The sequence below is a fragment of the Emys orbicularis genome, chromosome 2 (genome assembly GCF_028017835.1).
Source record: "Emys orbicularis isolate rEmyOrb1 chromosome 2, rEmyOrb1.hap1, whole genome shotgun sequence".
In the NCBI taxonomy this organism is placed as follows: Eukaryota; Metazoa; Chordata; order Testudines; family Emydidae; genus Emys; species Emys orbicularis.
In genome coordinates, this window is record NC_088684.1 from 282810198 (window position 1) to 282831492 (window position 21295).

General features: G+C 41.4%; 1 protein-coding gene across 1 annotated transcript in view; it reads left to right on the top strand.

The window, feature by feature from the left end:
• The window catches only part of KMT2C (lysine methyltransferase 2C), a 323379-nt gene that overhangs the window by 286294 nt on the left and 15790 nt on the right, over positions 1-21295 (top strand). The window contains exons 41-45 of the mRNA XM_065399612.1: positions 6056-6288; positions 9877-11574; positions 16792-17004; positions 19220-19361; positions 20170-20317. Of these exons, the coding sequence (XP_065255684.1) occupies positions 6056-6288; positions 9877-11574; positions 16792-17004; positions 19220-19361; positions 20170-20317 (2434 nt within the window). The remainder of the gene's footprint in view (positions 1-6055; positions 6289-9876; positions 11575-16791; positions 17005-19219; positions 19362-20169; positions 20318-21295) is intronic.

Here is a 21295-nt window from a genome sequence, read left to right on the forward strand (position 1 = left end):
TTAACAGTTCCACTCAGTTGTCACTTTGGGCAATATTATTAGATACAGAATCTAACCTAGCATTGAAGGAATCAAGGTGTCCATTGAGAGTGTGGATAGCTGTAAGAATTGAGTCAATAGAGACACTAGATTCTGCAAATGCCTGTAGTGCAGTGACAACTAAGGTAGAATACAGTGGGTATTGGAGCACAAGGGAAGACCTGTTTGTGCCGAAATCATTATACATTTTAAGAATATCTGCAAAACATTTTTATAATGGAGTTCTGTCCCTGTTTTTCTGTTTACTCTGTCTATTAGTCTCAGTGTTGGGTGACTGGGCAACAAAATGGCAAATGAAATTCAATGCTGATAAATGCAAAGTAGTGCACATTGGAAAACATAATCCCAACTATACATATAAAATGATGGGGTCTGAATTAGCTGTTACCACTCAAGAAAGAGATCTTGGAGTCATTATGGATAGTTCTCTGAAAACATCCACTCAATGTGCAGCGGCAGTCAATAAAGCAAACAGAATGTTGGGAATCATTAAGAAAGGGATAGATAATAAAATAGAAAATATCATATTGCCTCTATATAAATCCATGGTACGCCCACATCTCGAATACTGTGTGCAGATGTGGTCGCCCCCTCTCAAAAAAGATATATTGGACTTGGAAAAGGTTCAGAAAAGGGCAACATAAATGATTAGGGGTATGGAACGGCTGCCATATGAGGAGAGATTAATAAGACTGGGACTTTTCAGCTTGGAAAAGAGACGACTAAGGGGGGATATGATAGAGGTCTATGAAATCGTGACTGGTGTGGAGAAAGTAAATAAGGAAGTGTTGTTTACTCCTTTTCATAACACACAAACTAGGGGCCACCAAATGAAATTAATAGGCAGCATGTTTAAAACAAACACAAGGAAGTATTTCTTCACACAGCGCACAGTCAACCTGTGGAACTCCTTGCCAGATGATGTTGTGAAGGCCAAGACTATAACAGGGTTCAAAAAAGAACTAAATTCATGGAGGATAGGTCCATCAATGGCTATTAGCCAGGATGGGCAGTGAGGGTGTCCCTAGCCGTTGTTTGCCAGAAGCTGGGAATGGGCGACAGGGAATGGATCACTTGATGATTACCTGTTCTGTTCATTCCCTCTGGGGCACCTGGCATTGGCCACTGTCGGAAGACAGGATATTGGGCTGGATGGACCTTTGGTCTGACCCAGTATGGCATTTCTTATGTTCTATCATATGAGAAAACTGGTACTGTTCCCTGACCTGGCCTCCTTCTCCCCGATCCTAGACTGAAAGCAGATGTGAATATTATTAGAAGTACAGTAGATTCTGCTTATTAGCAATCCCTCATTTGCCAGCAAAAACGTTGCCATTGTACAGCATTTGTCAATAAGCAGAAGGCAAGTTTTCAGGGCTGCAGCCAGGGAAGACACCCCAGTGCTTCCTTCCCTGGCTGCAGCCCCACAAACCTGCCTGCAGGCAGGGAGCAGCAGGGAGGGAGGTTCCTGCCCAGATGCCAGGGCTTTCTACTCTGAGCGGAGGCCTTGGGGGCCCACAGAGCTGCATGGTACCTCTCCCTGTGCCCCCAGGGGGTCGAAGCTCCTCACATCCCAGCTCTTCCTTCTCTAGGTGCAGCCCCCAGCAGGGTGCAGCCCAGAGAGCACAGGGAAAGGTACCACATAACTCTAGCATCAGGGCTGCAGCCCCCATCCCTGCTAGTGCCCTGCCCATAGCCTCTCCTCCCACTCTGCAGCCCCTTACTTCCTATGCAGACCCTGTGCACTGGCAGGTTTTCAAGGCTGCAGGCCCAGAAGGAAGCTCTGGGTTGTGCTAAGCACTGGGCACAGGCAGGTTTGTGTGGCTGCAGCCAGGGAAGGCATGTCCCAGCCCTTCCTTCCCTGGCTGCAGCTTTGCAAACCTGCCTTTGTCTGGAGCCTTTGTTCCAAAAAAATGTTCGTAATAAGAGGTACGCCATTGTCAATATCCAGATCCCATTAACATTAAAGTAAATGGGATGGGATTAGCTCCTGGCAAAATGTTGCTATTAACCAGATGTTAATATCTGCGTTGCTAGTAAGCAGAATCTACTGTAGCGTGCTTTGCCCCCAGGAGACAGGTGAAGGAGCCTTGGGTTACTCTGTGGTGACCCTGATAACCAAACTACATTTATGAGCTCTGAGAAGAGTAACACCCAGTTATCTGCCAAACAGAGCAATTTCTGTAAGAAAAGGCCATTTGGGACTGGAGGCCCTTGACTGAGAACTGGGGAAATGTGCATTGTACATAAAAGACAAATAAAAAAGCTCCCCTAAAATAAAAAAATAAATAACAGACACACATTTTAAGTTGATCTTATTGCAGTGACTTCAATAGTTCTTAAAAACAATTTGTATTTTAATTAATAATTCTGTAGATGCTTGAGATTACAAATATCTCATGCAGTCTAATTTTTCTCAGTGATTTCTTATATTCTTCCATTTCCTAGTGGTCTTATATAAAAAAATGATATAAAGAGATTCCCTTCTCACTGAATGCAATTTTAAACACGATCTGTGGTCAGAGATGAGGTGATTTGTTACATTACTGGATAAATTCATGGAGGTTAAGTCCATTAATGGCTATTAGCCAGGATGGGTAAGGAATGGTGTCCCTAGCCTCTGTTTGTCAGAGGGTGGAGGTGGATGGCAGAAGAGAGGTCACTTGATCATTACCTGTTAGGTTCACTCCCTCTGGGGCACCTGGCATTGGCCACTGTCGGTAGACAGGATACTGAGCTAGATGGACCTTTGGTCTGACCCAGTACCGCCATTCTTATGTACTGGACATAACTTTATATTCTTCTTCTAGTGATTGCTCATGTCAATTCCATTCAAGGTGTGCACGCGCCCACGTGCGCGGTCGTCAGAGATTTTTGCCTTAGCAGTTTCCGTAGGGCCAGCTGTGGCACCCCCCTTGAGTGCCGTGCTCAGGCGTCGGTATATCAGGCACGGCCAGCCCTACGCCCTCTCAGTTTCTTCTTACCGCCCGTGGTGGTTAGTTGGAGTGCCTTTCCTTGCATAGCAAGGGCTAGCGGTTTCATTTCTTCTGACTTCAAGCCTTAGGGCCTTGGAAATAGTTGTTTATAGTTAAGGCTGTGAGTTTGTCACGGAGGTCACAGTTTCCGTGACCTCCATGACTTCTGCAGCGGCTGGTGTGCCTGGCTCAGGGGTAGTTCAGGCAGCCCCTGTGCCTGGCGCACTGACCGCTGCTGGGGCAGTCTTGGGCCACCGCCATCCCCCCCTCCAGCAGAGTTTGGGTGTGGGAGGGGACGGGCACGGGACGGGGTGAGGCGGGCTCTGGGCAGCGCTTACCTGAGGGGCTCCCTGGAAGCGGCGACATCCCCCTCCCTCAGATCCTAGGCGGAGGTGTGGCCAGGCAGCTCTGCGCACTGCCTCCGCCCCGAGTGCTGGCTTTGCAGCTCCCATTGGCCAGGAACCGCAGCCAGTGGGAACTACGGGGGCGGTGCCTGCAGGCTGAGGCTGCGTGCAGAGCTGCCTGGCCACACCTCCGCACTGCAGCTACCCCTCTGGCTGGATCTGTTGTCCCAGAACCATGGAAGCGTTTTGCACCCAAACCTGGCGGCACTGCCCTTGATGGCTTGGCTACTGCATGGCTAAGCGCGGACGAATGGGCAAGCTCGGCCCATGTTCAGTAGGTTTTGCTGGGTAGCAGGAAACCCTCCACCAGAGCGACTTACGTGGCCAAATGGAAAAGGTTCACATGCTGGGCCTCGGAATGGCGTATTCGGGCCAAGCAGGCCCCCCTGCAGAAGGTCCTGGATTTTCTGCTGCACCTCAGACTCCAAGATTTGTCCCTGTCATCAATCAAGGTTGACCTGACCGCTATCTCAGCTTTCCATCCTCTGTTCCAAGGCAGGTCGATCTTCACTCGCGACACGACGGCGTGGCTTTTGAAAGGTCTGTAGCATTTCTACCTGCACGTCCGGGATCCCCTCCCTCCCCGGAACCTGAATCTCATGCTGTTGAGGCTCATGGAACCTCCCTTTGCGCCTCTGGCTTCCTGCTCTCTCCTGCTTCTCTCCTGGAAGGTTTCGTTACTGGTCATGATAACTTCAGCCCGCAGGGTGTCCAAGATCAGGCTCACTTCGGAGCCACTCTATACAGTCTTCTACAAGGATAAGGTCCAGCTGCAACCACACCCGGCGTTTCTGCACAAGGTCATTTCCCAGTTTCATACTGACCAGGATATATACTTACCTGTCTTCTTTCCAAAGCCTCATGCGTCAGATAAGGCATGCAGGCTACACATCCTGGACGTCAGGAGGGCACTGGCCTTCTAGGTAGATAGAAGAAAGTCGTTCCATAAGTCAATGCAGTTGTTCGTTGCGGTGGCAGAGAGAATGAAAGGTCGCCCAGTGTCTGCTAAGTGGATTTCGTCCTGGATCATGGCCAGCATCTGCTACTGCTATGGGCTGGCAAAGGTGCCTCTGCCGGCGATCATGACTGCACACTTGACTAGGGCACAAGCGTCGTCAGCAGCCTTCCTGGCACAGGTACCAATCCAAGAGATCTGTAGGGCCATTACCTGGTCATCTGTCCACACGTTTGCATCTCATTATATGCTTACCCAGCAAGCTCGAGACGACGCTGCCTTTGGCAGAGTAGTGCTGCAAGCTGCAAAACCGTGAACTCTGAGCCCACTTCCATTGATACTGCTTGTGAGTCACCTCGAATGGAATCAACACGAGCAAGCACTCGAAGAAGAAAAAATGGTTACTTACCTTTCGTAACTGTTGTTCTTCAAGATGTGTAGCTCATGTCCATTCCATTACCCGCCCTCCTACCCTTCTGTCAGAGTTGCCGGCAAGAAGGAGCTGAGAGGGTGTAGGGCTGGCAGCACCTGATATACCAACGCATGAGCACGGCACTCAAGGGGGCACCACAGCTGGCCCTACGGATACCACTAAGGCAAAAATCTCCAATGACTGAGCACGTCAATTTTTTTCAATCCCTTTGCTCTTCTTACTCCTGTGGTCTGTGATTTCGACTGGCTACCAGTCAATGTCAGTTGAGGTAAGGTGGCGTTTTACCCTAGTATGCCCTACACGCTTTGTATCCTATCTGTTTGAGAGACTGCCTCTCCCCATGTGTTTATGATTATTTGACATTCTTAAGTTTAGTTTAAACAGGAGGGGGCTGGTAGCAAAGTAAGAGTTTTAATTTCCCTTCTGAATCCACTAGAGCCCAAATTTGGTCATGACCAAATCATGGTACAAGATTCACCTATGCTCCTATGCGTCCCCTGTGTCGGGGGCTGATTGGGAGATAAATGGAATGATGGGATAGAGTTTGTTTTTTGGGGACTTGGTGGGGCTTAGATATTGTTTGGGATTTGAAAGCCTTTTTAGAAGTTCTTTTTCTTTTTGTGCATTTTTGATGGATTCTTTTAGAGTAGCAGCTGTGTTAGTCTGTATCCGCAAAAAGAACAGGAGTACTTGTGGCACCTTAGAGACTAACAAATTTATTAGAGCATAAGCTTTCGTGGGCTACAGCCCACTTCTTCGGATGCATATAGAGTGAAACATATATTGAGGAGATATATATACACACATACAGACAGCATGAACAGGTGGGAGTTGTCTTACCAACTCTGAGAGGCCAATTAAGTAAGAGGGAAAAAAGGGGAAAAAAGAAGAAAAAAAAAAGTTTGTTTTTTTTCTCTTACTTAATTGGCCTCCCAGAGTTGGTAAGACAACTCCCACCTGTTCATGCTGTCTGTATGTGTGTATATATATCTCCTCAATATATGTTTCACTCTATATGCATCCGAAGAAGTGGGTTGTAGCCCACGAAAGCTTATGCTCTAATAAATTTGTTAGTCTCTAAGGTGCCACAAGTACTCCTGTTCTTTTTGATGGATTCTGTTATTTTAAATTTTGTGCTGCACATAGAAAGTATGAAAGCCATAATAAATAACTCCTACATTTAAAACAAGAGTCCTTCGTATAATATTAATGGTTACTTTCCTTGTATTACTCCTCCCTCCCCTCCCAGATGATTCACAAAGAAAGCAATATGAAGAATGGCTTCAAGAAACACAACAACTTCTTCAAATGCAACAGAAATACCTTGAAGAGCAAATTGGAGCACACAGAAAATCAAAAAAAGCGCTCTCAGCCAAACAGCGCACTGCCAAAAAAGCCGGCCGTGAATTCCCAGAAGAAGATGCAGAACAGCTTAAGCATGTTACTGAGCAGCAGAGTATGGTCCAAAAACAGCTAGAACAGGTAACAATTTGGGGGGGAAATAACAGGACAGCATCTTTTCTGTTTAATATTAAGGTATAACACTGTAAGATTATTTGTGTCTTTAAATCCGCTAGATATGCATTGTAACTAGGGCTGTCAAATGGTTAAAAAAATTATTCGTGATTAATTACAAGATTAAAAATATTAATTTCAATTAATCGCAGTTTTAATCACGCTGGTAATAATAAAATACCAATTTAAATGTATTATAAATATTTTTGGATTTTTTGTACATTTTCAAATATATTCATTTCAATTACAATGCAGAATGCAAAGTGTACAGTGCTCACTTTATATTATTTTTTATTACAAATATTTGCACTGTAAAAAAAGATAAACAAAAGATAGTGAAAGTCAAAGCACGAAGGGGCATAACATTTAGCATCTCTGGCATGTAAATACTTTGCAATGCCAGCTACAAGAGAGCCATGCGAACGCTGTTCTCACTTTCAGGTGATGTAAATAAGTAGCGGGCAGCATTATCTCCCGTAAATGTAAACAGACGCGTTTGTCTTAGCGATTGACTGAACGAGAAGCAGGACTGAAGGCTCTACAGTTTTACATTGTTTTGTTTTTGAGTGCAGTTATGTAACCAAAAAAAATTATTCATTTGTAAGTTGCATTTTCATGATAAAGAAATTAAACTACAATACTTGTATGAGGTGAATTGAAAAATACTATTTCTTTTGTTTACCTTTTTACAGTGCAAATATTTGCAATAAAAATAATAATATAAAGTGAGCACTGTACACTTTGTATTCTGTATTATAATTGAAATCAATATATTTGAAAATGTAGAAAAGCATTCAAATATTTATAATACATTTAAATTGGTATTCTATTATTGTTTAACAGTGTGATTAAAACTGCACTTAATCATGATTAATTTTTCTTAATCGAGTTAATTTGTTTTGAGTTAATTGCTTGAGTTAACTGTGATTAATTGACAGCCCTAATTGTAACTATTAAACACAGTGCAATTCATGTAAAAAACAAACAACAAAACCCCTCATGTTTCACATGTATAATGTCAGTTATGAGATTCAGTTTCTCAGCATTACTGGAACTACAAGAGAAAAAACTACAGTAGCAGTGGGAAAAAACCTGTTTTAAGAGTTTGGGAAGAGAGAGACTGGGTGGCAGCAGTGTGAAGGAAAGCCAGAATCTATTCAGATGCACTGTCAATTATATAAGAATAGGAACATCTTGAAATACAGGGCTATATTTCCACTGAAGGAATCCATCGACTAAGGGTTTTCTCTCTGATTTTATCATATCACCAGATCCACTTGGTAGCATTCTACCTTTGTAATAGCCAGTGATGTATCATTTATTTTATATTTTCCTGTTCAAATGCCTTCTTTTATTACAGTTTAATTTCGTATTTTTGTATGATCTTTCTTTATTTTGTGAAAAACAAGAAATTCATAGTGAATACTAGGAGAGAGCTTATCAGGTTACGTGGTCACTATATAAAATAGTCACAGTTCAGAAGAAATCTTGTACTAGAGCTGTGCTGAGTGCAGTTTAGGAGCCTCTTCCTTATTCTTTAGAATTTAAGCCCAGGGTATCAAATTCATTTGGAGGAGAGGGGTGCATTCCATGTTGAATTATGATCTGTGGGCCGGGATATAATTTAAAGACTTTATGGTACCCTCAGTCCACAGCAGCTATTCCACTGATGTCAGTGGGAGGTTTGCACAGAGATTAAGGGAACAGTGAATTCTTTCTGAAGTAACTAAGCTTTATTTATTATTTGTATAGCAGTCACTCTCATTCACTAAGAAAATATGGTCCACTTTAGACCACTGCTACTTCTGCCTTTTGTTTCTCTTTTTTCCTCATCACCTTCTCTCTGTTTCTCTGCCTTCCCTCTGTCTTTCATTTCTGTTCTACCCTCAGTATCTCCTTCCCTGCAACAACTCCCAAATCTCATCCCTTTTATATGCTGAAATGATTAGCAGTGAAATAGTTAATTTTGTCACAGAAGTGTCATCATTGGGCTTTAGCGTTGACATTCCCATGAGATTAATGCGGAGAGAGGAGGTCACAGCTTTTAGTCATTGTTTCAGTCTGGCTGCAGACTAGGGCAGATATCATGACATCAGTTTACCTCTGCTCATGTTTGAAAAGTAATCTCTGCAGCCATGAAGGTTAGAAACTGAGGTTTTTTTTTTTAAAAGTGAAGGATTCTGCAGTGTGTGAGGCCATCATGCAAGTCACAGAACTACATCATGTCGCTGGATCCAGCCCACAAACTGGCCTAGGTCCTGATTCATCAAAGCACTTAAATTTGCGCGCAACTTTCATCACATTTTTAAGTCCCATTGAAGTCAATGGGGTTAAAGAGAAGTCAATGGGGTTAAAGTTAAGCATGTATTTTTAATTGCTCCAGTGAACTGAGGCCTTATGTCTTTGGCCAACAGGGTTGGGCACAGTATTCTGCAATATCCTTACGATGGATCTCCGTTCGTGAAGTATAGAATGTTTGTTGCCTTTTCTTTCCAATTTGTCGAAAGAGCATTTTCGTAGAAGGGGCTTGGTGCAATTCTGTAGAGACAGATGTGATGGGAAGATGAAGCAACCAGATATAATTTAATTTAATTTTTTTTATTAACAATAGATCACAGATAAAGGAAACACTTTTTCATGCAATACTGGTAATAATGCATTGCACATACTCTACTTCATTCTAAACTTCTGTTACAGTTGCTAGCCATGATATTAATGATAGATAATTGTAGCCTGTTAGTTAAGGGTGTTTTATTTTTCTATTATTTTATAAACCTATATTGCATTTGATGCCGGAAGGTGCCGGGCTCCCTCAACTCCCTTTGAAGTCAGTGATGCCCTGATTAAGGACAACGCTTAAATATATGCTTAAGTGGAACTTAAACATGCTTGAATTTAAATATGTGCTTAAATGTTTTCCTGAACGAGGGCCTGAAAGCTGAAGGGTGCTTAGCTGGCTCCAGGATCGAACCCCAGTCCCTATTGCCATTGCAATCAAGCTTCCATTGTACATTTAATACCAAGGGTATATCTCTATATAGCACGCACTTCAGGTGCTCTAGAGCTTTTTTAAAATAGCCTTTACTTTAAATGTTTTTTTCACATAAATTCAAACAATAGTAACAAATAAAACAAAAGTCACTATATGGCAAATGGCAGTAATATATATTTTTATGCATAATTTATTTCTTATTTACCTATATATTGCAAGTTCTCTGCAGTTTTGAATAGCGCTGCATAATGAAACTATAGTTTAAAGATCAGCGCTGCTTCTGAAATATTGTCCCTTATTCTGGTTCTTTGTGGTTGTATGTTGTGTAATCAGTTAATAGTATGGAAACTGACATTGGGAAGGACTGCATTCTTTTTGGTTAGATGATGGATGTTGGACATGAAATGACTATGTAAATAAGCTTAATGTGTTCCAGTGCTAATCTTGGACAAGACTCATTTTCCAATAAAATAATTTCAATGTAGTATATCCTGTATATTTTAGGTCTATTATATATTAAGTAGAACCTTGTAGAGATGAGTAATGACTTGTCTAAATTTCAGATTCGAAAACAGCAAAAGGAACATGCAGAGCTCATTGAGGAATATCGAATCAAGCAGCAGCAGCAGTGTGGGATAACACCACATTCTATAATGCCAGGAGTCCAGTCTCAGCCACCTATGGTTCCAGGAGGAACACCACCAGCAATGAATCAGCAGAACTTCCCCATGGTAGCACAACAACTCCAGCATCAGCAGCACACAGTTGTAATTCCTGGGCAGTCCAACCCAGCCAGAATGCCAAATTTACCTGGGTGGCAACCTGCAACTGCTCCTCCAAATCACCTCCCCCTCAATGCTCCGAGGATGCAGCCTCCAATGACACAGTTGCCAATGAATCCTGGCACACCAACTCCAGTGCCAGGTTCCAATGCGAATGCACAGTCAGGACCACCACCAAGGGTTGAATTTGATGATAATAACCCATTTAGTGAAAGTTTTCAAGAGCGGGAACGAAAGGAGCGTTTACGAGAGCAGCAGGAACGGCAACGAATACAGCTTATGCAGGAGGTGGACCGACAGAGGGCTTTGCAGCAGAGGATGGAAATGGAACAACATGGCATGATAGGGTCAGAATTAAATAACAGAGCTTCCTTGTCTCAGATACCTTTCTTTAACTCTGACCTACCCTGTGATTTCATGCCGCCTCCACGACCCCTTCAGCAATCTCCACAGCATCAACAGCAGCAAATGGGGCAAGTTTTGCAACAAGGCCCTGTGAACTCACCACCTGCAGTAAATTTTATGCAAAGCAATGAGCGAAGACCACTGGGGCCTGCCCCTTTTGGGCCTGAACCACCTTCAATTCCTGGTGGATCCCCTAACTTCCATTCTGTAAAACAATCCCATGGGAATATCTCTGGGACCAGCTTCACGCAGAACCAAGTAAGGCCTCCATTTGTGCCTGGTATACCTGCAGGACCTCCAGCAGCTGGTAGTGGTCCTTCATGTGGCCAAGACACCAGCACGCCCCATGCACCAAATTTCCCTGGGTCAAGTCAGTCTCTCATTCAGCTGTATTCTGATATAATTCCAGAAGAGAAAGGAAAAAAGAAAAGGACACGAAAAAAGAAAAAGGATGATGATGCAGAGTCAATAAAAGCCCCATCAACTCCACATTCAGATATAACTGCACCCCCAATTCCAGCTGTTTCAGATTCTACCTCTACCCCAACAGTCAGCACACCCAGTGAACTTACTCATCATCAGGGTGAATCAGCGGAGCTAACAGGCTCATCAACAACAAATGCTGTGGAGAACCCGCCTTCCTTAGATCTGGAATGTAAGCATTCCAATAGTGGTTTGCTCCAAAAGAAATTGCCTCAGAAATCTAGTGTAAATCCTGAAACTGAAAAGAGCAAGACAGATATGCCTGCCAGCATTCAGGAAATTAAACTGGAAAAAGCAGAATCTGATCAATGTTTTGGTCAAGCTGAGCCTAAAACAGAGAATCAAAGTGGTATTACGATAGAAGAAGACAAGGCCGCACTGCACCCTGCCTCTTCAGCACAGAGTCCAGCACAATCAACCAGCACCCCAGCAGCAAAAGGGGAGTCAGGGAATGAACTGCTGAAACACTTGCTTAAAAATAAAAAATCATCCTCTCTTGTAAATCAGAAATCAGAGAACAGCTGCCGATCAGAAGAAGAAAGTGCTGGGGACAACAAACTAGTGGAGAAACAGAACCCAGCTGAAGGAATGGTAAGGTGGTTGTTTTTGAAATGCATTTCAACATGTAAAGGGCTAGATGGTGACATTACAATTTAGTGCCAAGCAAGGGGCAGCAAGTTGTGATGCCTCTGGAGCAGCCCCATTGCAGGGAAGGGGAGAATCCCCAAATCACTAATCTCCATCCCAATCTCCCTGCTACTCTGAAGCATGGGTAAACTGTGCTGGATGTAAACCTGTTGCAGTGTATGCTCTGCAGTATGGCATGCAGCTGTGCCAACAGGGGAAGAGGTGGAATCAAGGCTCTGCCCCGCTGAGCAAGGGTGGGACGTTAGCAGCTCATAGATTCCAAAGCCAGAATGGTCCATTGTGATCACCTAGTCTGGCCTCCTGTATAACACAGGCCTAGAACTTCCCTAAAATAATTCCTAGAGCTGATCTTATGGAAAAATATCCCGCCTTGATTTAAAAAATGTCTGTGATGGAGAATCCACCATGACTCTTGGTAAATAGTTCCAATGGTTAATTACTCTCCCAGTAAAAAATATACACTTATTTCCTATCTGAATTTGTCTATCTTCAACTTCCAGCCATTGGATCATGTTATACCTTTCTCTGATAGACTGAAGAGCCCATTATTAATTATTTGTTCCCATGTAGGTACTTACAGATTGTAATCAAGTTACTTCTTGACCTTCTAATTATTTTGATTGAGCTCCTTGAATCTTTCACTATAAGACAGGTTTTCTAATCCTTTAATCATTCTCGTGTCTCTTCTCTGAACCCTCTTGAATTGTGAACAAAGGAACTGGACACGGTATTCCAGCAGTGGTTGCACCAGTGCCAAACAGAGAGGAAAATAATCTTTCTAATCCGATTTGAGATTCCCCTATTTTATGCATCCAAGGATGGCATTAGCCCTTTTGGCCACAGCATTGCACTGGGAACTCCTGTTCAGCTGGTTATCCACCAGAGCCCCCCAAGTCGTTTTCAGAGTCACTGAGTCCCCAAATACAGAACAGAAATATTTATTGAACACACTGCCTCTTCTGTATTATTACTGATAAGTCTACCATTTCCATCTAGTAATGGACGAGTACCATTGTTAGGATTCTTTTTATTTCTAGTATTCTTAAGAAACTCTTCCTTATTGTCCTTAACTCTGCAGAGGTAGCACAGGTGCAAAGGAGTAAGGGCACCTTATCCCCACCCTCTCCCGACTCACTTGCGCACAGGACAGACACAATCTGCCCCTACGTAAATCAGCCACTTCAGAAGGACTAATTTTTAATATAACATAATAGTTCAGCCTGTTCACAAAGGAATATCCCTAAAAATAATACAAAGCTTAATTTGTTTTTCTATAGACAATCATTATTTTAAAACTTGCACATTTCTAATGTTTACCATGAGTAATGCTGCAGTTTAAATTGTGTTTTTTCATGTCAGCAGAACTATATATCAGTACATTTCATTTGTACCATGGCTCCTGTACTCAATGTTCCAAAGATCAACTACCTCCACTTTTTGACCATTTTCTAAACATTCCTACTCAAAAGATCTGGCAATATAGGAGAGGGGGAAAAGTATTCCAAACCTCCTAATTGTGTATCCCTATGCTCTTTTCATTTGTCAGTAACACCCACTTGTTTCCTATCTTGAATTAGGCCTGGGTGCGGCTTCAGTGGGGCTCTGCACAGACAAGGGACTTGTTCATGTGTATGAGCCTGCAGATTTGGGCCTTAACTTGCAAACTCTTCAAGTCAGGGACTATCTTTTCCTATAGATTTGTACCGCACCTACCTCAATGGTACCCTAATCCAGTTTGAGGCCTCTGGCATCTCTGTAAATAATAATGTTTATTATTTAGGGTCTTCCCTTTTTGTGAGCTAAATAAGCACATCTTCTGCTGAATGAATGACAAGGCTGACAGCTAAGGTGTTTATAGCAAGTAAACTGAGAAGACAATACTGGCATTAGTGGTTATTAGCCCAGGATAGTGATATTGCCTAATTACTAGAATGCAACCTCAAACTTTTAGTATTGTACATTTTAAATGTAATATTCAAATTTTAATTTCAGTAAAGGGAAAAAATAATTTTCCTGTTTCTCATGAAAGGTTAATTGCCTTAAAATATATATAAATCCTTTTTGGGCCCTCCTTTTCCACTCTAGTCATCCACCATCTCTCCCTCCTCACTTTTCTCTCTCTCACAGTGCTGGCTATTAAAAAAAAAAAAAAAAAAAATCTTTAACAAATGTTGTCTTTACCGACAGTTGCCACTCTCCCAGCAATCTGCAATATGGCAGTATTTTCTTATACAGTAACTCCTTACTTAACGTTGTTTCAATGTTACGTCCCTGCTCAATTAGGGAACATGCTCATTTAAAGTTGTGCAATGCTCCCTTATAACGTTGTTTGGCTGCCTGCTTGTAAGATTCTGTGGAAGAGCAGCGACTTTACAAGGGAGCATTGCACAAGTTCCGCTTCTCCATCTCCTCCCCCTCCCTCCCAGTGCTTCTCCCACCGCCAAACAGCTGTTTAGTGGCGCTTAGGATTTTCTGGGAGGGAGAGGGAGGAGTGGAGACGTGGGGCTTCTCCGCTCCTCCCCCTCCCTCCCAGCACTTGGTGCTTAGGACTTTCTGGGAGGAGGGGCTGGAGTGGGGAAGCCCTGCGTCTCCGCTCCTCCCCCTCCCTCCCAGAAAGTCCTAAGAGCCGCCAAACAGCTGTTTGGCAGCACTTAGGACTTTGGGGGGGGGCAGGGGTGTGGCGTGCTCCGGAGAGGAGCTGGAGTGGGGGTGGGAAGAGGTGGGCCTGGAGTGGAGCGGGGACAGAAAGAGGCGGGCCTGGAGCATTCCCGGCAAAATCTGAGCCTGTTCTCTGGGGAAGCTGCTGCTGCTGCTGCAAAGATGCTTCCTAGCGTCCTTGCCTGCAGCGGGCTGTGCCTGTGTGGGGTAAGCCAGGTGCACTTCCCAACCACAGTACAGTACAGTACTGTACAGTATACAGTATAATGCCTTTTGTCTGCCCCAAAAAAATTTCCTTGGAACCTAACCCCCCGCATTTATATTAAATCTTATGGGACAATTGGATTCGTTTAACATTGTTTCACTTAAAGTTGCATTTTTCAGGAACTTAACTACAACGTTAAGTGAGGAGTTACTATATTTGGCATAGGAACTAACTGCTGTATCTTGGATAAAGGACTTTGACAATTGCTCACTTTTTAATAGTAACTGCTATGTTAATTGGATACAGTCCCATTTCCTTGCCCTCATTATTAGTGAGCAAAGCTCATCTCTCTACAGTAACTTTGATATTTATTGGTTTACGTTGTGTTACAAACTGAATTGACAGAGGCTGGGTACTTCAGATAAATTTTTTAAATTATATATGTAAACACACTTATGACCGGAAAAGACAAGAATCAAAAGGTGTTCCCCTTCATCAGTTTTCCAGCTCTATTTTCTTTGCCTTTTGGTAATTTTTTTTCTACTTTTAAGTAAATTTTATATTTTTTCAGGTTTAGTTGAAGAGTAGTCAAGCTGACGCAACTGTCTTTGCAGTTGGCAAAGAAGTTAAAAAATTTAAATACAAGAGCCGAAGGATTATTATAGCCAATCAGAGAAGAAATATTTGCATATTCATAGTATGATTCAGAAATAATTGTACAATTAATATGGAAATCCCTTTACTCTAGCTAAAATTGACTGTCAGCCAATCAGAGTACAGATATTCACATAGTTATGGAAATTAGACATGCAAGACTCTATCAGAATGCAGAGAAATGTATAACTTGGGAAAATCTACAATTACGCATCAGAGAACATATGGTATGCCTGCACTCTAGCTGAGGCAATTCTATTTCTAAGTAACATTTCTAGAGCTAATAGTTTTACTAGTATGGGGGGGAAACAGTAATTCATCATGTTAATGACTGTTGGATAATTTAATTATTAAAAAAGGGTAGAGGTAGGAAAACTGCTGGGGAGGGAAGTTAGGATCTGCTCACAGCTGATCACTTTATTGTTAGCATTTCTGGTTTTTTGTTGTAGTTTTCTCCTCCAGTTGTGTTTTGACTCCATGAAATCTCAACACAGCCTGGAAGCAAAATAAAGTCAGCTCGGAGTGAATGAAATCTGATAAAAATAAATGGAAGTGGGTGGTGAAGGGTTGGTAGTATAAGCAGATGTTAGGGATCCATCTTTAAAGATATACTGAAGGAGTGATTTGGGGTTTCCCTGATGGAAAGTATGATTACAGCACGTTAGATCAATAATTGAATATTGAATAAATCAATATTTAATATTGTAGTCTTTCTTTTTACTTCACCCTGTCACTTGCACCATTAAATCCTATGCTAATTGTTTTACACAGTTATCTCTTTATATGAAGAATTTGCATTAAAGGTATTATCATGAACTTTTTTTTTTTTTTTTTTGGTACTCTCAGTACAAAGCAAAATTGTTAGTTTTAGCCATAAATCCACATTTGGCTCAACCAGGAATATATTTACATTAAGTGAACCTTTGTTCTTGAAGCCAGTTCTTTTACTATGCCCTAGTGCAGGGGTTGGCAACCTTTCAGAAGTGGTGTGCCGAGTCTTCATTCATTCACTCTGATTTAAGATTTTGCGTGCCAGTAATACATTTTAACATTTTTAGAAGGTCTGTTTCTATAGGTCTATAATATATAACTAAACTATTGTTGTATGTAAAGTAAATAAGGTTTTTAAAATGTTTAAGAAGTTTCATTTAAAATTAAATTAAAATGCAGAGCCCCCCAGGTGGCCAGGACCCGGGCAGTGTGAGTGCCACAGAAAATCAGCTCACGTGCCATAGGTTGCCTACCACTGCCCTAGTGAATACCCCTAATTAAGGGTATAAGTTTTAGCAAACATTCAGAAGACGCTTCTGGTCTATAATTTTTAAGGACATTTGCAGGCATCAGTGGAGTTAATGATAGTTCATGTATTGTATTGTGGACTCAAAAACAGCAGTTACAATTGTCAGTGGGGTGGCAAAGTGAACAAAGTATAAACTACAGGATGTTGTCTTCTGTCAGATGTACTGTATCACTTAGTATAGTGCACAGGAAATTTGGGGATTAAACTTTAAAGTGTCAGATATTTTATTTAATCATCATTATGTATTAGAAATATACAACAAAACTTGTTATAAAAATAATGTGAAATTAACATGGATCTGAACAAATGCATCCCATGTTGCTTAACTTCCTTTTTCCATCAGCCAACTGTGGGGAATCAAATGCAAGGTGCCTTTGGATGTGGTAACAGCCAGCTTCAGAGAACAGATATAGGACATGAAATAAAGAAACAACGAAATAAACGAACTCAGAGGACTGGAGAGAAGGCAGCCCCTCGGTCTAAGAAAAGAAAAAAAGAAGAGGAGGAAAAACAGGCTCTTTATCCTAACACAGATACATTTATCCAACTAAAACAGGTGAGTGTTTAGAGAATGTACAGTCCATCAGGAGTAGCTTTAAGAGAATGGATTCAGAGTGGGGGGGGAAATAAATTTACAATTATGCTGAGTTTGGAGTCGAGCTGGGTGGAGAATAGTAATTCCATTTCATAGAGGATTTTCAAAAAAAATTCATTCAAACTTAGAACAAAACCCACAAATTTCAAAATAATCCATAAAATCTGAAAAAAAATTGTTTAAAAAAATCAAAAGGTTTCTTTTCAATAATTTCAAAATGAAATTCTGCCAGACCAGGAGCTCACAAGCCCTGAGAATTGTTTTGATTTTGATGAATCCGTGTTTTCCCACTGGAACAACATTCCCTTGGAAATTTTCTGAACAGCTAAGATTTTGAGCCTTTTGTGATGTGAATGTCACATTACCCCGATATTAAAACCCTCCCCCCACCTTGACTTTAAATATATGCACTTTCTTATTGTAGTAATAATAATAATAATAATCAATAATACCTAACTCTTCTGTAGCAGTTTTCATCCATAGATCTCAAAGCGCTTTACAAAGACGGTTAGTATCATCCCCATCTCCCGGATGGGGAAACTGAGGCACAGGGAAGGCTATGCTTAACAAAACATTCAAGCAATTTTCCTCTGCTTGTGTATAGTGGTTGGCATTTAAAAGTCAATATTTAATATACAGTGTTATCTGAGATTTTGCTCCAGTTTACCAAAGCACTTTAGTACATACTTAAAGTTAAAGCTAACCTATTATTTGTACTTAATTCTGATTGAAGTCAATGGGACTTAAGGATGTGTTTAAAATTAAGGATGTGCATTAATCCTTTGCCAAATTGCAACCTTATTTCCTATTATAATAAGTATAAGGAAATACTGGTGTGTTTCAGAGACTATTTGACTTTTTAGTGGTAACCACTCTACTGATATTACTCTGGAAACTTTTCTGTCCAGTTAGCATTTATTTGGTGTATTCATCTCTATCCATTTTTTTCTATAGCAACTCTCTCTGCTACCTCTAATGGAACCAATAATTGGAGTGAGCTTTGCACATTTTCTCCCCTATGGCAGTGGCCAGCTAAATGGTGGAAATCGACTTTTGGGAAGTTTTGGTAGTGCTACACTTGATGGGGTTTCTGATTACTATTCCCAACTGATCTATAAGGTACGTTTTTCCATCTAGATTTCCCAAGTCTGTTCTCTGTAAAAAAAACAAGGTAAAGGGGATTATTTGCATTAACGATCTCTTAGGAGTCTCTCCTGCACAGCTAAAAAAGAGACATTTGCTATTGCTAGACTGTATATCGCATTCAACTGTGAAGTATTCGTTGTTTTGCTCTACAAAACATGGAATCAAATAATAGAAACCGTGTTGTAAACAAATTTTAAAAATACAAGCGCTGCATTTGCAAACTGATGCTAATTGGTGAAAATTGTAATTAAAGCTTTCTGGAGCAGAAAAGGCTGAATTTCCAGTGCTTTACAAAGTCATTGAGCGCAGCAAAGCATTTCTTAATGAGAATTAGTTGGGAAATAGACCTTCATCGTTTGTCCACTACTCCCTGATTAAGGACTTAAAAACTGTGAACAAAATAATCTGTTTGTTGCAGGTCTAATAGCCCACAGAATTTAAAACTCAGGCTCTTGGAGGGCTGAAAGGCAATATAGAGAGAATAGGAAGAATGTCAACAGACAGAGGACCAGATTTGGCACACAGTTACTCTAGCATAAAACTGGAATGACTCTATGAAGACCATCTGAGATATTCCAGTTTTACACCAGAGTTACTGAGCTAAGAATCTGGCCAAGCAAGGGTAGCTGCTGAACTTGGAAACCAATAATGAAGTTTAATGTCTATAGACACTGTTCCAGAAAGGCCAAATCCTGGAGTCTTCACTCAGTTTTTCCTTAGACAAAACTCTCAGAATGTTTGTTAAGAGTTATGTCTAAGTGGTTTAGGAATCTACCACTCCCCTACAATAATATCATTAAATTCATGCCAGACACTACAAAGTGTGTTGTGTCTTTGTATACTAGGTAGTTTTGTAGCAGGTGTTTTCATCCATTTTCCTGTGTATTTGGGAAGTAAATATTAATTTTTATGTATTCGGTGCTGCCTCTGTATGTTTAAAACCTACAAGTATTTACTCTTACTGGAATTGTGCATCTGTGTTGTATTTACCTGTCGAAAACTAATTTTAAAATCCTTTGGTCTCATGCAGCAGAATAATCTGAGTAATCCTCCAACACCCCCAGCCTCTCTCCCTCCAACACCACCACCAGTGGCTTGTCAAAAGATGGTGAATGGATTTGCAACTACTGAGGAACTTGCTGGAAAGGCTGGAATGCTGGGCGGACATGATGGTAAGCTTTTAGTGTGCTGCTTCCTTAAAAGATGTATCATGTTGGTACTGAAGTATGAAATGTATACTGCACCTTATTTGATGTAGTTTGGCTTTATTGTATACAAATGAACATGAGACTCCTCTGTCTGGAATGTTGTAATTGATTCTATCCAACTTTATTTTACAGCAATGTATGTGCAATTATGCATATTACGTACAAAAACTATGCTGAGAGCACTATCAGTGCCCAGTTAAACACTCAAAAGGCAGGAAAAAACAAAGTGAAAGTTGCATGCATAATGTAGATGACAAGACAATTTTAAAGCTTACTTATCTGCATGTGCTTCCATAGTTGTGCACTCAGCAAACTTTTGAACATGCTTAGTAAACTTTGGTCAAATCAGAATCAGTTTTCTATTAATAAGACTTTGCATTGCCCTCCTAAGGACTTTTCATGACAAAATCCATCTTTCAAATTTCAGCCACTGGGTGCTGCAAAAGAAGAAGAAGGGGGGGGGGGGGGGGGGAGGGAAAGCTTAAAGTTTTTTTTATAATGGGGAAAAATATATTTTTATTTCCTCGAAGTCAAAAATTGCAGAACCATTTATGCTCCAATTTTCAAAAGTTTTACCTACACACAGAAACCATCAATTAATAATTGAAACATGAAAAATGAAAATTTTGGAGTTATGAGTGACTGAAAATAGTTAAAAACTGGTGTACGACCTTAATTATATTAGAGTGCAGCCAGCACCCTCTTACAATGTGTATCAGTAGGTAGAGAGAGACATATGCATGCTTGGTTGTGCGGTGTTTTTCTGTTTCAGTTACGAAAGCGCTTGGGCCGAAACAGTTCCAGTTACCTTTCAGACCACAGGATGATTTGTTAGCAAGAGCTATGGCTCAGGGCCCTAAAACTGTGGATGTTCCTGCTTCACTTCCAACACCACCCCATAACAATCAGGAAGAATTAAGGTAGGTTTTTTTCCCCCAAATACTAAGTTTACTTGTTTTGGCCCAGATCCTTCCACACTGTGGAAGCCCAAATAAACTGGAGATCCATAGGGGTTTTAGAGAAGGGAATGCACCCTCCCCCAACCACACCAGCATGAGAAGAAAATGGCATTATTTGTACTAGGTATCTCTCAGTATTCCCTAGCTGAGATTTCTGTGCCACTAAAAGGAAGACTTCTGCTGTTGCTAGACTGTATGTCCTATTCAACTGTCAAATATTCATTATTTTGCTCTACCGAAATGGAAACAAGTTATAGAAACTAATCTGGTTCGCACAGCGGCACAGGTTGTTTTGGGCAGTGGATCCACAAAGTCATAAATCCCACTGTTCATGTCCACACGCTACCGCCAAAAACTCCCCTGCCTTGTAGGCACAGATTGAATCACTGTGGAGAGGTACTCCATGGTGCACAGCAGAACTCTCTGCAAAGACTTCCCTCCCTCTCTTTCTCGAGCTTATTGGAAGCACAGCAAGTTTGAGGAACTACAGCCATTGGATGTATGAGAGAGGATGGTCCAGTGATTAGTTCACTAGCCTGGGACTTGGGAGACCTGGATTCAGTTCCCTGCTCCACCACAGACTTTCTGTGTGACCTTGGAGAAATCACTTAATCTGTCTTTCCATCACATCCCCATCTTTGTAATGGGGATAATAATACTCACCTGCCTTACAGGAGTGCTTTAGGATGAGTGCAGATTAAAGATTCATGGCACTATGGTCATGCAGGCCTGGATGGATGGATGGATTTTATAAATCCAGTAGGGGAAGGCTGTGAGCCATTCAATATGACATGTATTTTGAACACATTCTAGAAGTTTAAATTTATGATAAGCTCAAGGAGTTTGCACCCAAGTGTGTGGCCATCGAACCTTGTGAAATCCTTTCTCATGGACCTGTGAAAAATGGGATAGTTAGCATCTACTAGATGTTCAAGAGCA